At 39.4% G+C, this 12002-nt stretch overlaps 1 protein-coding gene across 4 annotated transcripts in view; it reads left to right on the top strand.

Annotated features, from left to right (window-relative positions):
* ENY2 (ENY2 transcription and export complex 2 subunit) overlaps positions 1-12002 on the top strand; it is a 363037-nt gene that overhangs the window by 42757 nt on the left and 308278 nt on the right. For 2 of the 4 annotated variants that reach the window (XM_044065753.1, XM_044065755.1), the window contains one exon: positions 8332-8412. In XM_044065753.1, coding sequence (XP_043921688.1) covers positions 8345-8412 — 68 coding nt within the window. In that variant the 5' untranslated portion in view covers positions 8332-8344. The remainder of the gene's footprint in view (positions 1-8331; positions 8413-12002) is intronic. The other 2 variants (XM_044065754.1, XM_044065756.1) reach the window with 1 other exon arrangement.

Here is a 12002-nt window from a genome sequence, read left to right as displayed (position 1 = left end):
TTGATTGAGATTGTCCACAAAATCATGAAACTTGGAGACAGCACCCCTACACACAAAAAACAAATCATCTGTGTATCTCTTATAGATGATTACATGCTGTTTGAAAAATTTAGTGTTATAAATGAACAAATTCTCAAAATGATTCATAAAGATTATAGTATAGGACGGGGCATATGATACCCCCACCGCTGTGCCCTCCTTTTTGTAAAAAAAAATACTGCTTGTTAAACTTGAAACAGTTGTGTGTCAAGGAAAATTCTAATAACTGTAGAATGTAGTTCGTACATGGACCCTCCCCCAACATATTACTAACTGCTTCCAAACCCCAAACGTTTTTAATACTTGTATAAAGAATTTCACATCAACGGTTGCCCAATAGTAACCTCTATCCCATTTCAAACCTCTCACCAAATCACACAAATCATTACCATTTCTTATATGGAAAACTGTTCTCTTCAAATAAGCTTTTAGCTGATAATCTAGAAAAATACCCACATTTTGCAAAAAAAAAAAACCTTGCCAGATATTATTGGCTTACCTGGTGGATTATATACGTTTTTATGTACTTTAGGTATAATGAAAAAAATAGCATCCCTTGGGTTTTTCACAAAAAGTTTCTTGACATCAGTATGGGAAAAGAAACCCAGTCTTTCACCTCTTTCTAATAAATCCAATAACTCTCCATTGAAAGTAGAGACAACCTCCTCTGACACCACAGAATACACAGATTGGTCCCTCAGTCATACTGTTATATTTTGCAGTGGGTAAAATTACCCAGTTTCCCCCTTTATCAGTTTGTGTATACACATTTAGTTTGCCTGCTATTGGCTTTTATTTAAATTATATGTCCTCTGTCTTCGTATGAATCTATTATATTCTGATTCAGCCTCCCTACATATAACATTTTCAAATTGTCGCAAAATGGCTGACATTTTCAGCGGAAAATAATCACTACGATGAGGGCCTTGTGGAACCATCAGTCTGCCATACCCTGTGTGAAACCCCCCATAAACCATGGCCATGTTTTCATACACATCTTGATGTAAAATTACTTCCTTGAAAGGCTTTTGAGATGAGGTACCGGGAAACATCAGTAAAACATATTTTATTCCACGTGGACTGTTTGATCGTTATTTCAGCCTTTTCCAACATTTTGATGTGTTTTTGCATTTTGAAGTCTGTTTGTGTATGTTTTTTCTAAAACACAGATCGCTCAGTCTACCGTGCACTACACTTTGACAATAAAATAAGTGTCGGACAATGTAGTGCAATCATACATATAATTTAATTGATGTGCACCAGTAAGTAGCGTAAGAGACTCCTGATTTTGGACACTCCTCCCAGTCCCATCTCATCAGCTCATTTTACTGTGTACAGAGAGAGCATTTGGGAAGGCCAACCCCCTTGTTTCTTAATCTTGAATTATCTTCCGTTTCCCCTCTCTCCACGTAAAATAAATTACAGTTCATTCAGCTGTTTTTACTGTAGTTGTGTTCTTCCTACTTTATTACCTTATTTTGCTTTGCTGCTTGCTCTTAAGTGTTCAAGCGCTTTTATTCTGCTGCATTTATTACTGCTTGTTAGTAGCCTGATTAAATTTGCCTGTTCTAAGCCTCTTAGTTTTGGTTTTAGCACTTGGGCTTCAGGCCAGTTATTTTACATTTAAGAAGGTTTTTATGGTCTACACTGTTGTGGACAAACCCTTATCAAAACCCTCTCTCCATAAGTCCATCCAAGTTTCAGAACACTGTGTCTGGACAATTCCCATCAGTTTCTCCTGCCAGCCTGGTCGACATGGGCATACTGAAACAGTGTAGCAATTGCCTCATGTTCACTGACAACCCTCTTCTCCTAACACATAATTCTTCTAATTGCGAGAAATGCATCTATGTCAGTAACCTGGAATCCATGCTGTCTTGCTGCACAGTCAGTACTCCTGATAAAGAGATTGCCAGCACAACCACCACACCACCCACATCACATAGCCAAGCACAACACTCATCCACCTATGCAGGCGGCAGAGAGCATCCCTGCCTTACCAGGCTATACCTCATTATACACATTCCAATCCTAGAATGAGGTCGGGAAGACTAAGGGTGTCGGAGTCTCTATCTGCATTAAAGATGAGCACACCTCCAGACTTGTTTGCCATTATGATGTAGTAGAACTGCTGCAGGTGCAACTAACAATTGGCAAGACACTCATCCAAGTTATAGCCTGCTATAGACCCCCTCCATGACTCAGGACACCCACTCCTCCTACCTGGACCTACTTGACTCCATCAAGGTACTGCCTAACACTCTGATCCTTGGTGACTTCAACTATCCCACTATAGACTGGGTGAACTATTCCTGCTCTAATGCACTTGCCCAATGATTCCTTGACTTTATCAATTCAAACACACTACTAGACCATCTCATCCTCCACAAGGGGAGTTAACATTCTGGACTTGGTTCTCACCAACACGGGTGACCATTGCACCACCCCCATAATACATCCTTCCCTGCTGAGATCAGACCATCTGTCTGTCTCATTCGGAGTTTCTATCCCATCCAACCCCCGTAACCAAGCTAATAAACTTCTCAAAAGCTGACTACAACCTTTTAAGGGAGAGTATCAGTAGCTTCACACCACCGCCTCCCTTCAGAGAATGCAGACGAGTATACTGAACAGTATGCCAGTGCAGTATACAAGCACCTGTAAAACTGCATGGACTCAGCCATACCCAGCAGAACTAAAACCTGCTCCTCAAGGAAACGCTAACCTATTTGATGGACATCCTGTATCAAAAGGCTTTACAACAAAAGGAAGAAACTGTTGTCCAAGGGTGAAAAGGCACAAATTCCCAGTTGGAAAAACTCCCTCCTTAGGCTGAACAAGCAAATTAGATCACTAGCGAAAACCTCCAAAGCCAATTATGAATCGAAACTTGCCTCCGAAACAAAGGGTAACCACAAAATCTTCTTCAGTTGCATCAGGAACCTGCATGGCAAAGCCCAGGTTTGTTCCAAATTAGTTCTTAATGATACCACTTAGACTGATCCTGTTGACTTAACCAACCTGCTGGCAGATAGCTTCAGCGCAAACTTCACCCCCCTGCCCCCCAAAGGCCCACTCGACATCCCTGATACTTGTTCCGCACCTCATATCTCCGTAGATCAAGTATTAAAGGCCAATATAAGGCAAAGAATACAGCTTCCATGGGACCTGATAGTATCCCAGGCTGAATTCTGCACCATCTCCACCAAGAACTAGCTTCGTCTTTGAGCACCCTGTTCAACCACAGCCTAAGTACAGGCTTTATTCCAGCAGAATGGAGAACTGCCATTGTCGTCTTCTTGAACAAAGGTGGTGCCATTAGCTTGACAAGTTTGATCTGCAAAGCCATGGAGCATATTATACTGATCTCATAAAGAAGGACATAGGCAATCTCCAAGCATTTCCCACCCAGTACGGATCTCTCAAGGGTACCAAGGCCCTGGATGGGGGAAGTCAGTACATACAGCTTACCTTGACTTGGCCAAAGCCTTTGACACAGTCAAAAAGCTAACACAAACTGGCGTAGATCCCTCTCTCAGGTGGGCGGCCAACTGGCTCACTGATGGGGCCCACAAGGTCAAGGGTTCCTATTACCTGATTGAATGTTTAGGTTAGTGAATACTTAAACGTCAAACTGGTAATGGCGAACAGCCGATTTAACACAGGGAAAGAATTCCCTTGGCCGTTATGCAGATTTTGCCCCTTCCCCACTGTAGAGTGATCTCAGAGTTGGTATATTTAGTTAGGGGGTGTGGGGGTACAGCCCCACACATTGGGGGATGTGGGGGTGCAAAGCCCCCCAATTCATTTTGGTTTAATGGCCAAGGGAATTCATTCCCTACATTAAATAGTCAGTTAGTTGTTTTAATTTTATGATATTACCAGGTCAACGTTTAGGTATTCGCTAACCTAAACATTTGGATAATATAGACCCATGGTTAAAATAGGTGTCTCCTCCTCTGACAGCAGACCTGTTACTAGTGGTGTTCCCCAGGGATCTGTCCTGGAACCCCTACTGTTTGGCATCTACTTCTCAGAGGTCCAGGCAAAGACAAAAGGCCTGTGGCTGACCAAGTTTGTGTATGACTGTAAGTTGGGTGCTGTCATTGACTCCTCAAATTATGTTAACATAATACAAGAGGGTTTCACATCAACAAATGACTGTTGCCAAAGTCATGGCCTTGAGTTAAATGCAAAAAAATGTATTATCATACCATTTGGCAAAAACATGGCCCCTACTGACTACCACATCAATGGCAACCCCCTAAGCACCTAACCTGTAGTGAGAGACCTGGGTACACAGGTTGACAGCAATCTCACATTCGACCATCATGTAGCTGCAGTGGTCAGAAAAGCGTTTTTACTTGGTTCATCTCATAAGTAAAAGGATTGCATCCAGAAAAAAGGAGGTTATTACCTCTCTCTACTTCTCCCTTATTAGGCCAGTAATTGAGTACAATGCCCCATTTGGTATGTACCTCTCCAAACACCTGTACCAGTTGGAAAGGCCACATAAATACCTCATAAAGAGAATCCATGGCCTCCCACACCTGTCCTATGTGGACAGACTCATTGCTATCTCTCTACTCGGTATCGTACAGATTGCTCATATGTGATCTGTGTCACATCTACAAAGCAATCTCAGACCTTGCCCTACTAGAGATGCACCATATCTGTAAGTCTAACTCCTCGCGCATTACCCGATCAAAAGGCCTAAATTTAATATGTGACATTAACAAAACCTGCTGGAGAGACAGGTTTGTCTCCCAGAGGCTGCCCCATCTCTGGAATAGACTCTCCATACATGTCAAACGAAGTACGTTGCTGACTCTCTTCAAGCGCATCTTTGACTGGATAAGAAGCCACAAATTTGTCCCAGGGGTTCCACCTGTATCTGTCATTGACAGGGGTGACAGGTGCTGATTAAGGTTTCTTTTTGAGGGATAAACTCTTGGCTAGGCTTGCAAGGTTCCCAGGGCCATTAGCTTAGTAACCTCTTACGATCCTATGAATGTATGCGTTCTGTAATATTTCCATTGCACTGCAACTCTTCCTTGGACTAATATTAACAGAGAAAGGTGAAAAGTAAATCCCCATGTCATAGTGGAAGGGAGTAGCATGTTTACTAGCTCACCTATTCTGGAGGAAAGGCAGAGTTATACTTGACTAACTCCCTGTGATTGTTTATGACCAATGCTACTAATCCAGAGGTGTATTCATGTGTAAGGCACACAAGAAAATGGTCAGGACAATGGGTATAGCATTCCAAAAAAAAAAAAAAAATCCCTCTGCAGCTGCCAGGATGATGCTGTACCAGGAAGTCCTGATCATCTCTTTGCTCACCTACCCTGGCAGCTTACACTAAATTTCCCCACTAATGGGGAGGGAGAGAGGACAAAACTCCTGTCTGGAGGAGTAAGTTAAATATATCTGGGGAAAAGTGGAGTGGATGATCAAGAAAAACTTTTCTAACCCATCTCCCACTGTCCCTGCAACAGTTTGATTTATGTTCACTTAATTTTGCAAATTTCACACCTTGTTACCTTCTTAAAGATGCAGTAGTCAAAGCTATTACCCCAATCCCTGATGTCCTGAAGCACAAGAGGTTTAATCAGTGTAGTCTAACTTTTGATTTTGTAATGCAAGTTTTATATGTTTTATAGGGTTTGTGACTGTGCATTAAAATGCATTACTTCCAAATTCAAATGCATTAACCAGGATGCAAGCACTTCTTGTTGGGTTCACTGTCTGATAAAGGAATAACACAACGTTCACTTCTAAACTCTTATCACCCTTTATTAACCCCAGTTTATCTACTCAGAAATTTCTCATTTCCTTAGTTTACCCATATAGCTCCATCTTTTCCAAAATGTTGCATCAATACCCTCTAGACCAGCAAGAACTATGTCTTCACAAGCCAGATTTAATCTTCTCTTGTAATAGAATTTAAGTTATATGTATGATTGCACTACATTTAGCAAACACTAGTCATGCTTCTGTTTTTAATTCCCACTAGTAAATATACTCCTTCCATTTTTATCTCACTAACTGCCCTATCCTTGTTGCATTGCATCAAAGTCATACTTTTCTGTCATTTAAAACATGCTGTTTTGACTACCTTGATTAACACAGGAACAAACTACCTTTCTCTCACACCAGCCTTCCATTCTGGCTGCTTTCTGTATTACCATATTATGTTCATTTTTCTTTCGTATGTGTACCCAAATCCAGATTTTTATTCTACAGTTGTTAATAATTGTAACACTTTAGACATGTTGTCTAACTCTGACTTCCAGTCAAAACTTTTTTTAATCCCCTGTAACAACATGACTGCCTCGCATCTTCCAAACTAATTCTAAATATAAAGAACTTCAAAGTTATGCATTTTTCACCTAAAAGAACAACCATCCATCGACATTACATCAAAAAACATCCCTCTAGAAAATGTTGATCATGCAAAGCTTCTATTAGATATTGTTGACAACTGTAATTTATGCAACACATTTACTGTAGTGTCTCCAAAACTAATCTAAAATTTGATCAACACATTGACTATGTTGTCTCCAAAAAACAATGGGAAACTAGGCACTTTTTACAAAATTAGCCCAGTCCTCACTCTGCATTGCTTCTGTCACATCTGTATGCCCAATCTTTTTTCTACCCAGCCTACTATACAGTGCCCATGTATTAACTAATATCTGCATACGAATTGGTGAATAAATTTGAAATATGCTGTAACAGAATGGCAAAATTTGCCACTATTCTTCCCAACAGGAGATGTTACTGTATTGCTTTTTCAGCCATTACAATGGCTACGGCCAAGTAAACCCCTGAACTATACTCGTTTGAAAACTGCACACAATATACTAAACAGCTTTAACAAATGCCCCACTATTATACTCATTTGAAAACTGCACACAATATACTAAACAACTTTAACAAATGCCCCACTGTTACAAAGTTAATAACACAGTATATGTCTAAAAGAGAACTTTGGTTGCAACAACCGAATCCTGTAACAGTCACCAAATTTTGGTGACTCCCTTTATTCTGTGTATTTCACTCAACTTTGGAATTCCCTCCCACCAGAATTTACAACTGTAACTAACCCACACATTTTCCTAGTAAACCCAAAAAACTCATTGTCACATGGGATTGTCACTGTGTCAGGTTACAACCTCACAATGCAAAGGTAGGTCATGCCTAGTTCCACTCTTGCTTTCACCCTTGCTTGCCTTTCAACTATGTTGTCACACCTCCTCTACCTACTTTCTTTACTCCATGACTATTACTTCACTTCCTATTTAATCAGCTCTACCATCTTCGCAGCCTTCCTTTTTTACTTTTTCTTCTTTTGATGTTGACTTTCTTCTTCTTCTTCCAAGAATCCTGCTCTCGCTATACCTCTATTTCTTCCACCTTCTCGGGCAGTAGCCACAATCTTGTTACTCTTGTATATGAATTTATGGATGTATATACTTATATAAATATACTTGGTAACTTTTAACCATAATGTGCATAAGTTGTACTCATTCTTTTAATGATCTACATAAACTGTACTCCATTTTACTGCACAGTGTTACCCCTTTGTGGCATATGTTGTGGTTGTAATTTAAATTAGTAAATGTTTTTGTTTGTTTTTGTAATGCTTTGTCCTGGCATGTGCCTAGTTGGACTATCCTATTAAACACAATAAATGTACATATGTATACACACACACACACACACACACACACACACACACACACACACACACACACACACACACACACACACGCACTTGTCATTATTATCAACCCATTTTTCAGAAAGGAAACTATTGATTCTGTTATTACAGGATTTGTTTTGATATATTTAATATTGTAGACAAAAGCAGTTGCTACTTTGATTTAGGCCATCGTATACCTCTTTAATTGTACACACTTTTTGAAGTCTGCAAGGAGTTGAAAAAGCATTTTTGATCACATACCTCAGGAAGATGTTTGTATAGTAATATTACAGTAAAAGTAATATGTCTTGGTTCGTGTAGCTTTCTTTGTATGCACATATAAAATTACACTTTTTATCATTATCTGCCATACAATCAGTGGTGATGATACATAAAATAATAATGATCTTGTTTTTGACTTCTTTGTAGGCATAATCATAAGAGAATTTGACTTGAACGTACCGTGCCTTTGTTCAACAAAAATGTTTTATGAAAATCTGAGATAAGCTACTGCCTTTCATTTCTTGCTTCTTTTGTAATTGTGTGTTGAATTTATATTCTAAAATGTTTGTTTTCTATTCAAGTGTAGGTTTGAAAATGAATAAAGATGCACAGATGAGAGCCACGATCAATCAGAAATTGATAGAGACAGGTGAACGTGAAAGGTGGGTTTTATTTTTCTGATTTAGTAGTTTATATTCAGAATATCTGTGCTACTTTTCGCGGTACAAAAAGCCAGGTACAGTAATCTAAATTGGACTGAAAGTGTTGCATTCCCATTGCATTCATAGCTGTATAGTATCAAACCTGCTGAAAAAATCTAATGACAATAACTTCTGTGTGAGCAAGGGTAACAATTCATTGCAAGATAAAAGTAAAAAACATAGCAGTAGTTTTCATTTTATTTTGGTTTTAGGGTTAATTTACTACTACCACTTTGAAGAAAAATAATGTTGTTGTGTCTTTCAGCTTTTCCCAGTTAGGGGTCGCCACAGCGGAACTCCAGTCCGCTTATGATTGGCAGTAGATTTTTACGTGCCGAATTGCCAGCTCTGATGCTCAACCTTCAACGAAGGTACGCCCATTCACACATGTCTCCACACAGAAGATGCTCTAGCTGAGAATCGAACAGGACAACATCATACTGTGAGGCGACAACGCTACCGCAGCACCACCACCGCAGTTTGAAGAAAAATCATAATAATATATTATTTATTTGACATTTGGTGACCAGGATAGTCCGAGACTGGGCTAGAGCCTTTTTTCAGTGGAGGCCCAGGAAGAAAAGCTCTACAGTACAGTTAAGCAAAAATTACAGAAATTGACTTAATATACAATAACAATACACAAAAAATTACAGGATTGTAGTAGTGGGCAAAAATAAACAATATAGTAAATGAACAGCTGTGCTTGCCATTTTTAAGGTGTTCGCTAGTTAAAAAATATTTTAATGATTGATTTAATGCATATTACAGATTTTTTTCCTTTGTATATGAATTAGTATCTACACCTTAAAAAAAGGCCTAAGTAAATCAAGCTGTGTTGATGAGGATTCCATGCAATGATTGCTAGAATCAGCTTGTTGAATTCTGCTTGCAAGTAAACTCGAATGAGTTTGCATCAGAATTTGAAAATGGGTTGTGGACAAAACCACCAGCCCTACCCTGCAGGGTGCTTTGTTGCCCTGCTTCCTTTTTATTATTCAACCCAGTAGTCACTGCACTGTAAGGAAAGAAGAATTTCCTTTGCAGCTGCCTCCTTCAGAGTGCATTTTCACATTTTAGATGGTGTGTAAATGTTTGTTAAACTACTGTATGCATTTTTCAAAACAGATTTTCAAAATACATTTTTATACATGCAGTTCTGTGCAAATTCAGTTGTTCAAGGAGTGCACTTAGCAGTAACTTTCTGAATAAAATGGACATATTCTGCACTTTATCCCAAATGCAGCAGTCGTGCAGAGAAGTGAGTCGGGGGTTCTGCTCTCTGCACCTAATTTTGGTGGAGCAGTGGTATTTTATATGCAGACTTGGTAATGATCTGGTAAAGAGAAATCTGTTCTCTGTAACAGCAGGACTAATGGTTGTATGTGTTAGGACAGTTTGTCATGTAAAACTTTTCTCAAGCCACGTCCCACTGTCCTGATATCCCATAATGTACCACAGTGCTGTTTCTTTCGAGATCTCAGTTCTTCTGATCCCCCTTTACTAGATTTCACACTTTTTTAGGTGGTAGTTTTTCACTTTCTCCCTTCTTTTAATTGTGTAATTCCTTCTCATTTTACGTTTTCCCCCCTTTTTTCTTCCCTTCACTTTTTAGTGTTGGTAGTACTTTCTTCTCTCATTGGGTTTCTTCTTGGCTCTAAATCTAATTAAGTATTTGCTGCTGTTTGCTGTGATTATATAACAATAGTTGAGATTCTTCATTTGATCACTGCTGCACTAACCTTAGATCTATGGGTTGTTTCCTGGTAGGATACAACAGCTGGCCAACTACCAGAGCCTCTGTGTACTCAAACCACTAGTCATCTCGAGGTGAACTGAAGCCTCCAGATCTTTCTTGCCGCTAAAGAGGGCGCTCCTCTGTGGGATTCTGAGATTCGATGACTGGCTAACTGTTCAAGTGCTAGGCAGATACGCTCCCATCAGGCAAAAAAAAAAAAACTACTTTTTTTTCCTGTAAATCATAGTAATAATAGCTAGGATAAACTCCTTTTAATGACTGTCTTGTGACTTTTTTGTTCATGTTTAAATGAAAGCATTCATTTTTACTTCGTTGATAATTTCTTTGATAAAAGTTGAGTTATTTTACTTTTGGGAATGGGGTAAGGGTGTTTTTAAAATGGAAGCGTTACTTTTGCAAAGATTCCCTGGGAGCTGGGCATCTTTTTTGGCTTAACTATATAACAACCTACTAGTTCCTTAGTTCTGCCTTTCTCCAGCAATTCTCCAGCAAAAAAAAAAAAAATGTTTAGCAGCCTTTGCCACCACAGCTGTCTGATAAAATGACACCATCACAGGTGGGTGACTCTGCTGTGGACAAAGCTGTTTCTTCCACCCACTCATATTTTTATTTAGGTCCAGCTGGTGTATTCCCTATGGTCACCATCACCATGGACCAGAGTTTGAATGCATCCTCTGCAGCTGGAGTGCCCTGGTGGGAGAGGGGAAAGCCACTCTTGTCAATCCTAGGAGAAGGAGCAGGGAATGACGGTCTGCTTAGCCAGAAAGCTGTGTTCATCCCAGTGGAGGTCTTTGCTACCAAAAGTGGCTTAGTTTGTTCATGCTTTCAATTAAAAAAAAAATCTTAACCTGTGCTTTATCTTGTGCCAGTTTCCCTGGACAGAAGTAATTTCTTGGGTTTGGCTCAGGGTTTAGCGCTGGCTTTTGTCTCTTCTGTAAGCATTTTTTATTGTTCTGAAGATATTTGGGTTGATCCTCAAAATGATTGTGAAATGATGTGTTGTCTCCACCAAATTCTGATTTGTGTTCTGAGGTGCATATGGCTGTTCCCACTGGAATTGTTATGAGGAGGTTTGTCTTGCTGTGCTTCCAAAACTTTCCAGAGCTTGTCAAACATGAAATTCTCCCTTGGACAAAGAAACCAGTTTTTGAACCATCTGTTGCAGATGTCATTAAAAAGTGTGATGAGAGAGTATATCTGATTGGGTTCATCTCAGTCTATTGAGTGATATTTTTTCAAGTACTGACATTGAGAAAATTATGCAGAAATCTTTTGTTTGGTTAGTTGTTTTTGACATTCTCAAAAAATATATATTTTTGCAAGGGGCAAGTCCCCCCCCCCCAATAACTTAAATTGTATATACAGATGCATAAGTTGTACAACAGTGGAGAAAAAGGGCAACTCCGCTGCTGTTGAAATGTGTTTCAGCACAGTGTTTCCAATATATCAGCAGTCTGAAATGCTATTGATAGAATTTACTGAGTGTATTCCTAGCTGATTAAAGGGATCTCTCAGATTTTTCAGCACTCTTTTTTTCTTAGTTTACCAAGGGATTCAGTGTCATTCCACAACCTTCTTTAAAAAACAAAATAAATAGTCCCAGAAAGTTGGAAACTAAATATTTAAAAATCAATGGTAGTGTCATAATTTGAAGGTTGTGAGTTTGAACCCCTCACAGGGCAGTTTCAACTCTGAAGCCTTGTTAGCACAGCAGATAGCATGTCAGTCTCTTAGTCTCTGAGAGCTTCCAAAAAGCAAGCAGGAATCCTACAACAACAAAGGACTGTCCAAA

Source organism: Protopterus annectens, chromosome 3.part0, assembly GCF_019279795.1.
Source record: "Protopterus annectens isolate FY-2018-M chromosome 3.part0, PAN1.0, whole genome shotgun sequence".
NCBI classification, from domain to species: domain Eukaryota; kingdom Metazoa; phylum Chordata; order Ceratodontiformes; family Protopteridae; genus Protopterus; species Protopterus annectens.
Note: the sequence above shows the minus strand (reverse complement) of the source record. Positions and strands in the feature narration are given on the sequence as shown.